We start from the raw sequence: 17,350 nt of genomic DNA on the forward strand, positions 1-17,350 counted from the left end.
TCCTGTGTTTGTGCCATCTCAGGATGCCATGCTCAGCTCCCCTGCACCCAATCCAAAGCCCGGCGCCAAGGTTTTCTGACTGGGGTGCTGGCTCCAGGCTTCGAAAGCAGTCGTTGCTTCCCCATGGTTGTTCGTTCTCAGTCTCTGTCACTCAGGCCAACTCTTTAGATCTGTATTTGATGGTCAGGGTTCATAGCTTGTCAGGTATGTGATCTATTCACTTGTTTTGCCGAGTCTTTGTTGCAAGAGGGATCCAAGGTACCTTCTACCTAGTCAGCCATCTTCATTTATATACTTTTTGGTTGTAATATAGTTGTAGCCAAAAGTATGGTGTACACTCCATGAATTCTGTGAGCCATTCCAGCAGTTCAACAAACCTACAGGGGCAGTGAGAGCCAGTGGGGAATGGTGTCTGCCTATTTGGCGGTCTGAAAGATGCCCTTCTAACATGTGAGCTCTGACCTAACTCGCTCTGGGTGGCTAGGGCTGAAAGATGGTGTCCATCTAAATTGTGAACTCTGACCCAGCTATGGGTGACAAGGGTTGAAGAGAGAGTGCCATGTGAGCAGCTGGCGCTGAGGATGGAGAAGGGGAAAAGTGAGAACTGTATCCATTTCCACATTTTGGAAATTGGATTCATGCTGATCCTTAGCAGAAGTTAGCAGCGAAGGTAGGGTTTTCCCACTGTCACCCTCGCTTAGTGCAGTTTCTTTGGAAGTAATTAAGAGTGAATAATGGTATATTGACATTCTAGATCAAAGTAACATGGGTTCAATGTTAATATTAAATATGATCTACTAATATATTAAAAGCCTGTTTTTCCCTGCTCCACTGTTCAATGAATTCATATAATATGTATGAAGTTCTTGGCTATTTTTGCCTCTGAAATTACATCTTTCTAATTCTAATTTTTTAATTCTAATTCCCTTTTTCCTACTTAGTGATCCCAAAGCACCAGTGTTTGAGTATAGAGACTGGCTGACAAAGATGTCTGGAAAACGTGATGTTGGCGCTTACATGCTAATGTATAAGTAAGTTTTGTTTTGATTTTTTGTTCTACTAACTAGCTCATTGTTTTCAAATTTGAAAACTTTTGATTCATAGAACGTTTTGCTTCAGATATCATCAAAATCTAGTTGTCTGATATTTAGAATTGGTAAATGCATAGAGACAAAAGTCTGTTGGCGATCACCAGGGGCTGGGGGAGGAGAAATGGGTTATTGCTTAAGGAGTCCTCAATCTGTTGGGGAGATGAAAAACTTTTGAAAGCAGGTAATGGTTCTGGTAGCACAACATGGTGAATGTAATTAATGTCACTGAATTGTACACTTATGTATCCTTTTTTTTTTTCCCTTTGGCTTTAACATAACAAAGAGAAGTTTATTCTCTCACAGTCCAGTAGGCTAAAAATCCAAATTGAGGGCGCCAGCTCAGTGGAAGGCTTTTCCTTCTCTGTTAGCTCTGGAAGAAAGTCCTTGCATCAGTCTTGGCCTGGGAGCATCTCGGTGCAGTAACCTCATATCCAAAGGGCGCGTTCTGCCAAAGGGCACGTTCTGCTCCCTGTGCTGCTTTCTTGGTGGTGTGAGGTTCCCAACTCTCTGCTTCCTTCCCTTTCTTTTTATCTCTGGAGAGGTAAAAGGTGGTGCAAGCCACACCCCAGGGAAACTGCCTTTACAATGGATCAGGGATGTGGCCTGAGCAAGGATTTACAGTCCATTCTAATCCTCTTTTTTTTTTTTTTAATTTTATTGTGCTTTAAGTGAAAGCTTACAAATCAAGTCAGTCTCATACAAAAATTTATATACACCTTGCTATGTACGCCTAGTTGCACTCCTCCTAATGAGACAGCACACTCCTTCTCTCCACCCTGAATTCCATGTCCATTCAGCTAGCTTCTTTCTCCCTCTGCCTTCTCATCTTCCTTCCAGCCAGGAGCTTCCCACCTAGTCTCATATGTCTATTAGATCCAAGAAGCTCACTCCTCACCAGTATCATTTTCTATCCTATAGTACAATCCAATTCCTGTCTGAAGAGTTGGCTTTGGGGGAATGGTTCCAGTAATGGGCTAACAGACGACCTGGGGACCATGACCTCCAGGGTCCTCCTAGTTTCAGTCAGACCATTAAATCTGGTCTTTTTTACGAGAATTTGAGGCCTGCATCCCACTGCTGCTCTGCTCCTTCAGGGGTTTGCTCTTGTGTTCCCTGTCAGGGCAGCCATCAGTTTTAGCTGGGCACCATCTAGTTCTTCTGGTCTCAAGCTTATGTAGTCTCTGATTTATGTGGCCCTTTCAGTCTCTTGGGTTCGTAATTACCTTGTGTATTTGGTGTTCTTCATTCTCCTTTGCTCCATGTGGGTTGAGACCAATTGGTAATGTCTTAGATGGCCGCTTGCTAACATTTAAGATGCCAGACGCCACTCTCCAAAGTAGGAGGCAAATGTTTTATTAATAGATTTTATTCTGCCAGTTGACTTAGAAATCCCCTGAAACCGTGGTCCCCAAACTCCTGCCCCTGCTACTCTGGCCTTGGAAGCATTCGGTTCATTCAGGAAACTTCTTTGCTTTTGATTTAGTCCAATTCTGCTGACCTCTCCTATTTTGTGTGTTGTCTTTCCCCTCACCTAAAATAGTCCTGTCTGCTATCTAATTAGTGAATGCCCCTTTTCTTCCCTCCCTCCCAACTCTCATAACCATTAAAGGATATTTTCTTCTCTGTTTAATCTATTTTTTGAGTTCTTGTAATAGTGGTCTTATACAATATTTGTCTTTTTGCAACTAATTTCACTCAGCATAATGCCTTCCAGATTCCTCCATGTAATGAAATGTTTCACGGAGTCATCATTGTTCTTTATCAATACGTAGTATTCCATTGTGTGAATATATCATAATTTATCCATTCATCCATTGATGGGCATCTTGGTTGCTTCCATCTTTTTGCTATTGTAAACAGTGCTGCAGTGAACATGGGTGTGCATATATCCGTTTGTGTGACGGCTCTTACTTCTCTAGGATATATTCCAAGGAGTGAGATTGCTGGATTGTATGGTAGTTCTATTTCTAGCTTTTTAAGGAAGCGTCAAATGAATTTCCAAAGAGGTTGTACTATTTTACATTCCCACCAGCAGTGTATAAGTGTTCCAGTCTCTCCACAGCCTCTCCAACATTAAGTATTTTGTGTTTTTTGTATTAATGCCGACCTTGTTGGAGTGAGATGGAATCTCTCGTTGTAGTTTTGGTTTGCATTTCTCTGATGGCTAGTGATAGTGAGCATCTCATGTATCTGGTAGCTACCTGAATGTCTTCTTTAGTGAAGTGCCTGTTCATATCCTTTGCCCATTTTTAAATTGGGTTTTTTGTCTTTTTGTAATTGAGCTTTTGCAGTATCATGTAGATTTTAGAGATCAGACGCTGATCAGAAATATCATAGCTAAAAACTTTTCCCCAGTCTGTAGGTAATCATTTTACTCTTTTGGTAAAGTCTTTGGATGAGCATAGGTGTTTGATTTTTAGGAGCCCCCCGTTATCTAGTTTCTCTTCTGGTGTTTGTGCATTGTTAGTTATGTTTTATATACTGTTGATGCCATGTATTAGGGCTCCTAGCATTGTCCCTGTTTTTTCTTCCATGATCTTTATCATTTTAGATTTTATATTTAAGTTTTTGATCCATTTTGAGTTAGTTTTTGTGCATGGTGTGAGGTATAGGTCTTGTTAAGGAAATTGTCTTTTCCCCATTTAACTGACTTTGGGCCTTTGTCAAATATCAGCTGCTCATATGTGGATGGATTTATGTCTTGATTCTCAATTCTGTTGCATCAGTCTATGTGTCTGTTTTACCAGTACCAGGCTGTTTTGACTACTTTGGTGGTATAATAGGTTCTAAAATCAGGTATTGTGAGGTCTTCCACTTTGTTCTTTTTCAATAATGCTTTACTTATCCAGGGCCTCTTTCCCTTCCATATGAATTTGATGATTTGTTTCTCCATCTCATTAAAAAATGTCTTAGGAATTTGGATCACAATTGCCTTGTCTCTATAGATAGCTTTTGATAGAATAGACAGTTTTACAATGTTAAGTCTTCCTATCCATGAGCAAGGTATGTTTTTCCACTTACGTAGGTCTCTTTTGGTTTCTTGCAGTAGTGTCTTGTAGTTTTCTTTGTATAGGTCTTTTACGTCTCTGGTAAGATTCATCCCTAAGTATTTATCTTCTTGGGGACTGCTGTAAATGGCATTGATTTGATGATTTCCTCTTTGATGTTCTTTTTGTTGGTGTAGAGGAATCCAACTGATTTTTGTACGTTTATGTTGTATCCTGATACTCTGCTGAACTCTTACTAGTTTCAGTAGTTTTCTGAGGGTTCTTTAAGGTTTTCTGTGTATAAGATCATGTCATCTGCACATAGAGGTACTTCTTCCTTATCAATCTGGATGCCCTTTATTTTTTTTATCTAGCCTAATTGCTCTGGCTAGGATGTCCAGCACAATGGTGAATAAGAGTCGTGATAAAGGGCACTCTTGCCTGGTTCCCGATCTCAAGGGGAATGCTTTCAGACTCTCTCCATTTGGGATGATGTTGGCTGTTGGCTTTGTATAAAAAAAATAAATGCCCTTTATTATGCTGAGGAATTTTCCTCCTGTTCCTATTTTGCTGAGAGTTTTTATCATGAATGTGTACTGGTCTTTGTCTTTACTGAGCTTCTTTCTGGATGTTCTGTCCTTCACTGAAAGTGGTGTGTTGACATCTCCTACTATTACTGTGGTGCTGTCTGTCTCACTCTTCAATGCTGTTAGAGTTTGTTTTATATATCTTGAAGCCCTGTCATTGAGTGCATAAATATTTAATATGGTAATATCCTCCTGGTATATTGTACCTTTAATCATTAGAAAGTGTTCTTCCTTATCCTTTGTGATGGATTGAACTTTAAAGTCTATTTTGTCAGAAATTAATATTGCCACTCCTGCTGTTTTTTGATTGTTGTTTGCTTGATATATTTTTTCCATCCTTTGAGTTTTAATTTGTTTGTGTCTCTAAGTCTAAGGTGTGTCTCTTGTAGGCAGCATATAGACAGATCATGTTTTTTAATCCATTCTGCCACTCTCTGTCTCTTTATTGGTGCATTTAGTCCATTTACATCCAGCATAATTATGGATAGGTATGAGTTGAGTGCTGTCATTTTGATGTCTCTTTTTGTGTGTTGTTGACCGTTTCTTTCTCCCAATTAAACTTTGGTGCTGAGTAGTTTATATATTGCCTTTTGCTGTTAATCATTGCTGTCGATTTTGTTTTTGCTGAGTATTTTTTTCTTGTATTTTATTTTGATGTGTAGGATTGTTAGTCTCCTTTGTGGCTACCTTAATATTTACCCCTATTTTCCTAAGTTTAAATGTAACTTTTATTTCTTTATATCACCTTGCCTTCCTCTCCATAAGAAAGATCTATGACTACATGTCTTAGTCCCTCTTTATTGTTTTAATGTTGTCTTCTTTTACATAATGATAATGACATCGCTGTTTTGAGCTTTTTTTTTTGTCTTGATTTATGTTTGTGATTTCCCTATCTGGGTTGACATCTGGTTGCTCTGTCCTGTGTTCTAGTCTTGGGTTAATATCTGATATTAATGATTTTCTAACCAGAGAATATTCGTTTTAGATTTGGTTTCGTTTTTACAAATATCCTAAAATTCTGTTTATCTGGAAATGTCCTAATGTCACCATCATTTTGGAGAGATAGTTTTGTTGGATATATGATTCTTGGCTGGCAATTTTTTTCTATCAGTGCTTTATGTAAGTCATCCCATTGCCTTCTTGCTTGCATGGTTTCTGCCAAGTAGTTCGAGCTTATTCTTATTGTCTCTCCTTTGTAGGTGACTTTTTGCTCTTAAAATTCTCCCATTGTCTTTGGTTTTAGCAAGTTTGATTATATGTCTTGATTACTTTCTTTTAAGATCTACCTTACGTGGAGTTTGATGAGCATCTTGGATAGATATTTTCTCATCTTCCATGATATCAGGGAAGTTTTCTGCCAACAAATCTTCAACAATTCTCTCTGTATTTTATGTTATCCCTCCCTGTTCTGGTACTTCAATCACTTGATGGTATTTCCCTTGATAGAGTTCCACATGATTCTTAGGATTTCTTCATTTTTTTTTTTTTAATTCTTTTATCTGTTTTTTCTTTGAATATATTGGTGCCAACTGTTTTATCTTCAGTCTCACTAATTCTGCCTTCCACTTCCTCAATTAGCTGCTAACCAAAGGGTCGGCAGTTCGAATCCGCCAGGCACTCCTTGAAACTCTATGGGGCAGTTCTACTCTTTCCTATAGGGTTGCTATGAGTCAGAATCGACTCAACGGGACTGGGTTTGGCTTTGGTTTTTGACTTTCTTTTGAGTTGTCTAATTGTGTAATTTTATTGTTAATCTTATGCATTTCTGATTGCTGTCTCTCTATGGATTCTTGCAGCCTCTTAAATTTTCACTATGTTCTTGAATAACCTTTTTAATTTCTTGAGTTCCTTGATTGGTGTGTTCCTTGGCTTGTCCTGCATTTTGCCTGATCTCCTTCCTGACCTTGTTCCTGATGTCTTAAGAGTTCTGAATATTAAGCTTTTGTATTCTGCATCTGGTAATTCCAGGAATACACCTTCATCTGGAAGATTCCTTGATTCCTTGTTTTGAGAGCTTACTGAAGAGATCATGGTCTGCTTCTTTATGTGATTTGATATTGACTGTTGTCTTCAAGCCATCTGTAACTTATTGTATTAGTTTATTTTATGTTTGCTTACTGTATCCTAGCTTCTTGCTTTGTTTTGTCTTGATATGCCCAAATAGGCTGCTTGAGTGAGCTAGTTTGATTATTATTGCTTTTGAAGCTCTAATTTCTTGTCACCAGATGGTTAGAGCTGTTATCAGGTATATGAGCTTATAAGTCCATTCACTTCTTTTGTATGGATTCAGCTCAGGTGTCCAGGTAGTTGATCATCAAGTGTGTGGTACAGCCTCTGTCATACAGTCTTAGAGGGGCAGGGGTGGTTGGTGTAGGTACAGGTATCTGATTGCAGCAGTGGTTCACGCTCTGAACCAGGTAGGGGGCTGACAACTGCCCCCAAAATGTCTGTGGGGAAAGCGCATCCATGTTCCCTAGAATAGGTGAGTGGCTTCTGCATCTGGACCATGTGCACCCAATGCTTTTTGTTGTAAGGACTGGAACGTACCCCTTATCCTTGGCCCTCTGTCATGGGTTGCTAGGTGACGTGGGTGGAGCCATCAGTCCTTATGCCCCTGATGTGGGTAGGTGAGGACCCTGTTTAATAGGCAAAGCAGTGTCAAATATCAAACACCCACCTCTCCGCCACACAGCTGAAACAGTTGCAGTCTGCCAACAAGGGCCTATTCCCCTGAAATGGGCCCACATGGGTCCATGCAGGGGTGAAAGGTATTCAAAGTCCACAGACCGTTTGTGCCTGGACAGAAGCCACTTCTGTCCTGAGCTCCCCAGCTTAGCGGAGCTAGCAGATTATCTTTTTTCTCGATTGTAAATCTATTCCTCCAAGGCCAGGAGAATGGCTCAAGACACTCTGCAGGGCTGTCTCGGTCCCAGGGAAATTGAAAGCTACTGAGGCTGGTTTGGAGGCTGGGGCCACGTTAAAATAAAAATGCAAGTACTTAGCTTTTGCTGAGAGCGTCATTCCTCTCTGGTTCCGGAGGTGTGAGTAGGTTGTGCGGCTTGCTGTCTCTCCCTGAGGAAACTGCATCTGGAACGTTACCACCAGCCCTGCCTCGGTTGCTCCAGGGAATGGTGCCTGAGGGTTCCCGGCAATTCAGGTCTGGCAACTCCTCTCTGCTTCTGAACCGTCTCTCCCTCTGCCTTCCACTCAGTCCGTTTTCTAACTTTGCCTTTGAAGTTTAGGGCTTCTATCTTGTCATAAATATAATCGTTTCTCTTGTTTTTTCAGATCTTTGTTGTAAGAGCAATCACGGGAAGCATCTGACTACTCTGCCATCTTGGCCCTGCCTCATCAATTCTTAAAACAGAAAATATTTTGTTATATATATATTTTGCCGCAATAAGAAAAAGTGTTTAATCCAGTTGATATTTCAATATAAGCAAAGTATTTTAAAATTTAAGTTTGAAGTCTCATGAGAAGTTTGTTGTAATAAAATGTTTCCTGTTATTACATCATAGGGGAGCTAGTCGTACTGAAACCATCACGTCTTTCAGAAAAAGAGAAAGTAGAGTGCCAGGCGATCTCCTAAAGTAAGTAGACGTCTGACTTTCCTGACAAGCAGGTGTGTGTAGTAGCAAAGACCACAGTTATGTCTCTGCCCTTTCAGGCGTGCTTTTGTGAAGATGAGCACAGGCCCAGAGGCCTTCCTGGCACTTCGCTCCCACTTTGCTAGCTCTCACGCTCTGTTGTGCATCAGCCACTGGATTCTTGGGATTGGAGACAGACATCTGAACAATTTCATGGTGAATATGGAAACTGGTGGCGTGGTTGGAATTGACTTTGGGCATGCATTTGGATCAGCTACTCAGGTATGCTTATTTCACTCACATTGTCTAGTTTAGATCTGTCATATGACTTTATAATACCCTCATGAAAAGAATAATTTTTAAAGAAGAAATGATACATTACTTAGGTCAGTTTTGTCATGGGCATTAAACCTAACATTCTTGCAGAAGTGGATAATCTCATTTTCGTTTTGGCCTTGTTCAGACAGATTATGAAAGTTGTAATGGTAACTTAGGTTACCAGAGCCTAAAATAAAATGTATGCCTATGTCAAAAGCTTTATTACTATACAGAGATTTTGTGAAGTCCCATGATCCAAATGTCTCTCACAAAATGTGATCCGAATCTTTTCTCTGACATTAAACTCTGAACACTTTAGGTTATACTTTAAAAATCTGTGAGGGCAATATGGTGCTATGCACATAGGTTATTGCACTGAAGGAATCTTGTTAGCTGTGTTGATTACTCTTTGACATGGTAAATTCACATCTGTATAGCTGATTTCAAGAAAAGTGGAGTTCGTGTCCTCTAAATGTGAATAATAACTATGATAAAATGTTTCATTTGTGCCTGCTACTTTATAATTTCTAGTTCACACATTCTACTTCTTGATTGTATTTTTTGTTCTTGTTTAGTTCCTGCCAGTCCCTGAGTTGATGCCTTTTCGTCTAACTCGCCAATTTACCAATCTGATGTTACCCATGAAAGAAACAGGTCTGATGTACAATGTAATGGTGCACGCACTGAGAGCCTTTCGCTCACACCCAGACCTACTCACTAACACCATGGATGTCTTTGTAAAGGACCCTTCCTTTGACTGGAAAGTATGCTTTGTTTTATACATTTTTCATTTTATTATAATGTTTCAGAGAATTTTCTTCTCTTATGAGATTTGGAAATGCACCAAGTCATGTCTATTAAAATACTTACATTATTTTGTACAGCATTTCTCAAAATTAACATTTGGGGTCAATTGGCCTGAAAACCAGATAAGAAACAAAGTCTTTATTTGGCGAAAACTGTTGTTTCATTTGAGTTTATTTTTAACTAAGGGAGGGAGCAGTCATGGCCCAGTAGTTAAGTACTTGGCTGCTAATTAAAAGGTCGGCAGTTCAAGCCCACCAGCTGCTCCACGAAAGGAAAGACCTGGCAGTCTGCTCCCATTAACATTATAGCCCTGGAAACCCTGTGGGGTGGAATCCACTTGCAGCATACAACAACAGCAAGTAACTGGGAGAGGTGAGGTGAGGATGGGTCTGATTTTTCTGAGACAACTTTTAATTTAGGTACAGTTCCACAAGAGGTTTTCCTTGATCATAAAGAGAGAAATTGTTTGCTTAAATTTCAAAAGTTCTTCATAATAACCAGCGCCAAAATAATTAAGCCTCGTGATGCTCATCCTTCATAGCTCCCTATGTTAATTTAAGCCTAACTACAGTTACTCCAGCTTTTTGTCATTCTTTTATATATATTCTCATTATATCATTAGAATTTGTGTAAAGAGCTATAGAGCTGTTCCCAGTTGTTGATATTTGTTTATTTTAAGATCATTTGAGGATTTAATCTGCTTGAATGTGATCATACATAATTTTATAGTGAGTCGAGAAAATCATGTTCTTTTCCTTTAGAACTTTGAACAAAAAATGCTGAAGAAAGGAGGATCATGGATTCAAGAAGTAAACGTAACTGAAAAAAATTGGTATCCCCGGCAGAAAATAAATTATGCTAAGAGAAAGTTAGCAGGTGCCAATCCAGCAGTTATTACTTGGTAAGATTGTTATTTCTGGAAAAAACAAACAAAATACCAATATGCTACCATTTATTGAAGAATTACTATATGCCATATAAAGTGCTAAGTACTTTCATTTATCCGATGATGTTAGTATTATCCTCATTGTAGAAAGTCATAGTTTCAAGAGATTTACTTCTGCAAGGCTAGGGATGAGGCCTTCAAAGGAAGCCTAGTAACAGACCTGTATATGTAACCTACACACTCACTGGAGTCTTCAGACTTCAGGTTAGTAAGTGGAATAGCACGTGCTGTAGGGTAGCCTGAGAGGGAAATGAACATTCTTAGACTATTTCAAGAATTATTTTACTTTATACACCTCAGGAAATTTAGGTTTTAAATTTGCTTTTGTCCTTTTAAGGGAATCTTGGTGGGCATGAAACCTAGGTGTAGAGAATATAGTATGGACCTGTTAGGTATAAATCCAAATTGCATTGGCTTTTTGGTTAACTTTTAAAATATTTCTTGTTCCAGTTGAAAGCAAATAGAAATATATAGAGATGATTCATAGGAATGAGAAAAAGTTGAACTTTAGAATTAAGTAAGTGGCAATCTTAAGTAGTCTGGTGGCACAGGGTGGGAGAAGGAGCTACCACAAAGATGGAAAAGGATCAAGCAAAAGCCTAAGACTCTGCCTGCTTAAGAGTTTTTTGCAGCAAGTACCATATTTTTACACAAACCCGTGCCTTCTACGTTTGTTTGCCAACCACATCCTTCCCCCATGAAGTAGTTTCATAAGCGTCACTATGCCAACTCATTTTTACATGTTGCTGTAAAAAATTAGCATAATGCAATTACAAAATGACCTCACGGAGAGAGGGCACAGTTGGCAAACAAACGTAGAAGGCATGTATTATTTGCGTTAAAATACGGTAGTTCAAGCACAAACACCAAATACTGGGGACAACTTAGAAATTTAACACACTTGAGAATTCTAATACCCCAACAAAAAAAATGACAAGACACATAAAGAAAAGAGAAGTGATGGCCAATTCATATGAGCATTTGACAAAGGGAGTGAAATCGCATCTGTGGAAAACTGAATAACAAAACAATGGAAGAATATAATACAACAACATTAAACATAATTAAAGAGCTAATGAAAAACAGACACAGAGCTAAAAGAAATAAGGAAAACAATCCAAATACAAAATAAGGATCTAAAAGAAGATATAAAGAGAAATAAAACAAAAATATTGCAAGAGAAAGGGACAATAACTGAAAGAAGAACCATAATGGAAGGATTTAACAGGCAGAAGAATCAGTGAATTAGAGGATACAGTGGGCAAAGTTACAGAGGCTGATGGGCAACAAGAATGGAGCCTCAAGAAGGCTGAGCACAGTTTAGTAAAATTATGGGACTTCATGAATAGACCTAATATATGCATCAGGGGAATTGCAGAAAGAAATGAGAGAGAATTGAGACAAAAAATATTTGAAAAAATAATGACAAAATTTCCCTCATCTGATGAAGGACATTCATCTACAAATCCAAGAAGCACAAAGAACCCCAAGCAGGGTAAACTGAAGAAATCTACACCAAGACACATCATAATCAGGGTCTCAAAAAGATAAGGAAAGTATCTTGAAAGCAGTGAGAGAGAAGCAGTCACATATAAAGGATTCTCAGTAAGACTGGATACCGATATCTCCTCACAAACATTTGAGGCCTGTGATGGCTAATGTTATGGGTCAACTTGGCTAGGCTGTAATTCTCAGTGGTTTGGCAGACAGTATATATCACCTCCCATTTTGTGATCTGATGAGAGCAGCCAATCAAATGGAAGGGGAGTTTCTTTGGGAGTGTGGCCTGCATTCATGATATAAACAAATGTTCTGGCAAAGCTCGCTTACTCTTGGTCCTGCATTCATCTTGTCATCCTCTGACCTCTGGTTCTTGGGGTGTGAGAAGCCTGCTGCTTGATCTGCAGATTTTGAACTAGCCAGCTCCACCTGCCCATGAGCCAGCAGCCTGCCGCCTTACCTGCAGATTTTGGGTTCATTAGCCCCTGCAACCACATTAATCAGGAGAAGCCTCCAGACTTCCACTTGACCCATGGATTTGGGACTTTGCAACCTTCTCAATTACACGTGCCGTTCCTTTGAAGTAAGTTCTCTTTATTTATTTATTTATATGCATCACTGGTTTTGTGCCTCTAGAGAACCCAGCCAGAACAAGGCCAGAAGGCAATGAAATGATATATTTAATGTGCTGGAAGGGAAAAAAAAGTCAACGAAGAATACTATGCCCAGTGAAACTGTCCTTCCAGAACGAGGGTGAAATTAAAACATGCCCAGACAAATAGAAACCGAGAGGGTTCATATCGACTAGACCAGCCGTTCAAAAAATACTAATAGGAGTTCTGCAGATGGAAGGGAAAAGACACCTAGAAAGTAATTCAAAGCCATACATAAAAAGAAAGATGCCTAATAAATGTAAAAGCGTGGACAAGTATAAGAGCTAGTGATAAGGTATTCATGCTTCATAATTCTAATTTTTTTGTCCTTCATGCTTTTTAATGACAAATATATAAAAAGCATGGATAAAATTATGTGACAGGGCACATGAAATATAAAGATGTAATTAATGATAACAACAACAAAGTGTGGGGGAGGGGAGGAATGGTATAGGATTTCTTGTATATGTTACTAAAGTTGGTATCAACTTACCCTAGGTTATTATAAGTACAAGCTGTTAAATGTAATATACATGATAGCCACTAACAAAATATCTAAAAAACATACACAAAAGGAAATGAGAAGGGTACCAAAATGGCTCACCACAGTAAACCAACAAAACACAAAAGCAAGCGGTAGTAAAGGAAAAAAAACAGAAGTCTTAAGACACACAAAACCAGATCACAAAATGGCAGAAGTCCTTTCTGATCGGTAATTACAGTGAATGTAATTAGACTAAATGCTCCAATCAAAAGGCAAAGAGTGGCAGAATAGATTTTAAAAAACATGATCCAACTGTATGCTGTTGACAAGAGATATACCTTAGACCCAAGGACACAAATAGGTTGAAAGTGAAAGGGTGGGGAAAAAATATTCCATGCAAATAATAACCGAAAGAGATCTGGGGTGACAGTCTTCATATCAAACAGAGTAGACTTTAAGACAAAATCTATTAGAAGAGATAAAGATTATATAGTGATAAAAGGGCCAATTCATCCAAAAGATTCAACAATCAAATATATATGCACCCAACATTGGAGCACCTATATATATAAAACGAACACTGATAAAATTGAGGGGAGAAATAGATAGCACTACAATAATAGTTGGAGACTTAATTATACCACTTTCAATATTGAACAAAGCATCTAGAAAAAAGATTAACAAAGAAACAGAGGGCCTGACTGATACTATAACCAGCTAGACTTAACAGACATATATAGGCCACCCAACAACACAATATACCTTCTACTCTAGTGCACATGGATAGACAACATGATAGGTCAAAACAAAAGTCTCAGTAAATTTAAGAAGATTGAAAGCTTACAAGGTATTTTCTCTGACCACAGCAGAATGAAGCTAGAAATGAATAACAATAAAAAAAAAAAAACACACACACATGGAAAATAAAGAACATAATATTGAACTACCAATGGATCAAGGAAGAAATCAGAAGAGAAATCACCTATTACTTAGAGTCAAATGAAAATGAAAACACAACATAGCAAACTTACTGGCTGCATCAAAGGCAGTAATCATAGGGAAACTTATAGCAGTAAAAGCCTATATGGACAAAAGAAGATAGATCTCAAATCGACAGCCTGTCTAGATCTAGAACTAGAAAGAGAAGCGCAAACTAAGGCTAAACCTACCAGAAGAAATAACAAAGATCAGAGAAGAAATAAATGAAATAAACAATAGAATCACCAAAACCAGAAGTTGATTCTTTGAAAGGGTCAGTAAAGCTGACAAAACTTCAGCTAAACTGACAAAGAAAAAAAAGATGCAAATAACCAAAATAAAAAATGAAATAAACATTACAACTGACCTGATACAAATACACAGTTATGGCAGTGTACTATGAACAACTGTATGCCAACAAACTGGTTAACCTAGGTGAAATGGGCAAATTCCTATAAACATACGACCTATCCACACTGACTCAAGAAGAAATAGAAAGTCTCAACAGACCCAAAACAAGAAATTGAGTCACTGATCAAAAACCTCCCAACCAAGAAAAAGTCCTGGAGCAGACAGCTTCACTGGGATAGTTTAGCAAACATTACACCAATCCTATTCAAAGTCTTCGAAAAGATAGAGAAGGAAGAAATACTCCCTAAATCATTCTGAGAAGGAAACAACCCTGATACCAAGAGCAGACAAAGACAACACAAGAAAACTATACGCCAATATCTCTTAGAATATAGATGCAAAAAATCCTAAAGAAAATACTAGCAAACAGAATCCAACAGCGTATTAAAAGAGGCATACCGCCATAACCAAGTGGAATTTATTCCAGGAGTATAAGGGTGGTTCAACATTAGAAAATCAATCAATGTAATAAAGGAAAAAAACCACATGATCATCTCTATGGATGCAGAAAAAACAGTTGATAAAATTCAGCACCCTTTATTGATGAAAACCCTCAAGAAAATTGCAATAGAAAGGAAGTTCGTCAATATGATTCAGGGCATATATGAAAAGCCAAGAGTGAACATTATACATCATGGAGAAATATTAAGAACTTTCCCCTTGAGATCGGGAACAAGACAAGTGTGCCTACTCTACCAGTTCTATTCCATATTGTATTAGAAGTCCTAGCCAGAGTATTAAGACAAGAAAAATTAATTAAAAAGTGTCTTAATCTTCTGCTATAACAGAAATACCACAAGTGGATAGCTTTAACAAAGAGGAATTTATTTTCTCATGAGCTCCTAGACCACGGGGGGACTGAAGACAAGGACCTTCCCCCACAGCCAACGGAAAGAGAAAGCCTTCCCCTGGAGCTGGCACCCTGAATAAAATACCTAGGAATAAATTTTGCTCAGAATGTAAAAGCCTTATACAATGAAAATTAGAAAATATTGCTGAAAGAGATTAAGACTTAAATAAATGAAAAGATGTTCTGTGCTCATGGATTGGGAGACTTAATATTATTAAGATATCATACTACCCAAAGCAATCTATAGATTCAACACAATCTTGATCAAAATTCCAACAGCCTTCTCTACAGAAATGATAAAAACAATCCTCAATTTTATATCGAATGGCAAGAGGCCCCAAATAGATAAAGCAATTTTGAAAGAGAAGAACAAAATAGGTGGACTCACACTTTCTGATTTTAAAACATATTATACAACTATAGTAGCCAAAACAGCCTGGTACTGGTAGAACAAAAGACAAATAGACTAATGGCATAGAATTGAGAGTCCAGAAATAAACTCACGCATCTGTGGTCAACTGATTTTTCACAAGGGTCCTAAGTTCATTCAATAGGAAAAGAAGAGTCTCTTCAATAAATTGTGTTGGGAAAATTGGGTTTCCGAGAAATGAAATAGGATCCATGCCTCACACCATACACAAAAATGGATCAAAGTCCTAAATGTGAAAACTAAAACCATAAAATTCTTAGAAGAAAACACAGGAACAACTTGTTCTTCTGTTGTGCCTGCTGTTTTGGTATGTAGTGCCTGGGGTCTTAAAAGCTTGAGAGTGGACCTCCAAGATACAATTGGTCTCTATTCACCTGGACCAACAGAGGAAGAAAGAGAGTCAGGAATAAAATAAACAAAACAAAAAGTGCATTGCTGTCGAGTTAATTCTGACTCATAGCAACCATATAGGACAGAGTAGCACTGCCCCATAGGGTTTTCAAGGCTGTAATCTTCCTGGAAGCACAGTAGGAGGAGGAAATGGAATGTGTGACTAAATGCTTCCGCAAACAACTGCCTACTTTGCCGTGAGACCGGTAGAACTGGATGGTATCCGACTACCATTGCTGAATATTTTGATCAAAGACTCTGTAGTAGAATCCTGATCAAAAGGGGGAAGATGCAGAACAGAATTTCAAATTGTCATGGAAGGCAGACTTTCTGGAGCCATGGTGGCTGAGTAGACCCCTGAAACTATTGCCCCGGGAGAATCTTTAAACCTTAAAACAAAAATATCCCCTGAAGTCTTTAGAGAATGGCAGTTTGGAAGTTTAGATAAGAAACTTAGGGAGCAGTGAGTTTATGCTAATGGGGGAGCAACAACTTGGAAAAGGAGTGTGAAAATGTTTGCACAACTTGAAGAAAGTAATCAATGTCACTGAATTGTGCATGTAAAAATTAATGAATTTGTGTACATTCTGCTATGTATATTCTCAACAACAATAATAATAAAATAAATTATTAAAAGCAAAAAGGATTCTAATTGGGAAATAAGACTAGGAAAGTTGGTTCATACATCACTGTGGAGGCCCTTGAATACAAACCAAAATGACTGATTTCTATTTGTCGAAATCTTATAGGCAAGGAATGAACTTGATAAATATTTCACTGTTTTGAGAATTGAAGTTATCCTAGGGACTTTTTCCAAGCCATGAGTTACAACATAAGGCACCTTATTCTAGTATGTTCTGAATTAACAACCCTGTTGAGAGTTTGAGAATCAAGATAAAGAATTTCCAGATCTTGGTATGGGAAAATTGCTCATAGGAATTCCTTAAACCTGAAATGTAATTTTTTTTTTAATTAAAAATATATGTGCTTTTAATGATGCTAACAAGGAAGTTCAAAACAACCTACAGAATGGGAGGAAATATTTGCAAATCATACATCTGATAAGGACTTGTGTTTTTTAAGAGGAATTAAAAGACAACCCAATTAAAAAATGGCCAAAATATTTCAGTAGATATTTTTCCAAAGAAAATATATAAGTGACCAATACGCACTTGTAAAGATGCCTGCCATCATTAGTCATCATGGAAATGCAAATCAAAGCCACAGGGAGATACCATTTTACACCTGGTTTTATGATGACTGTAATCAGAAAGATGGACAATAACTAGTGTTAATGCGGATGTGGAGAAATTGGCCCCCTCGTGTTAATT

At 38.2% G+C, this 17,350-nt stretch overlaps 1 protein-coding gene across 5 annotated transcripts in view; it reads left to right on the forward strand.

Annotated features, from left to right (window-relative positions):
- Nucleotides 1-17,350, forward strand: part of PRKDC (protein kinase, DNA-activated, catalytic subunit) — a 322,104-nt gene that overhangs the window by 302,739 nt on the left and 2,015 nt on the right. For all 5 annotated transcript variants that reach the window (XM_064267698.1, XM_064267697.1, XM_003408313.4 and 2 more), the window contains 5 exons: nucleotides 942-1,031; nucleotides 8,184-8,255; nucleotides 8,333-8,534; nucleotides 9,146-9,334; nucleotides 10,139-10,278. In XM_064267698.1, the coding sequence (XP_064123768.1) occupies nucleotides 942-1,031; nucleotides 8,184-8,255; nucleotides 8,333-8,534; nucleotides 9,146-9,334; nucleotides 10,139-10,278 (693 nt within the window). The remainder of the gene's footprint in view (nucleotides 1-941; nucleotides 1,032-8,183; nucleotides 8,256-8,332; nucleotides 8,535-9,145; nucleotides 9,335-10,138; nucleotides 10,279-17,350) is intronic.

This window comes from Loxodonta africana, chromosome 14, assembly GCF_030014295.1.
Source record: "Loxodonta africana isolate mLoxAfr1 chromosome 14, mLoxAfr1.hap2, whole genome shotgun sequence".
In the NCBI taxonomy this organism is placed as follows: domain Eukaryota; kingdom Metazoa; phylum Chordata; class Mammalia; order Proboscidea; family Elephantidae; genus Loxodonta; species Loxodonta africana.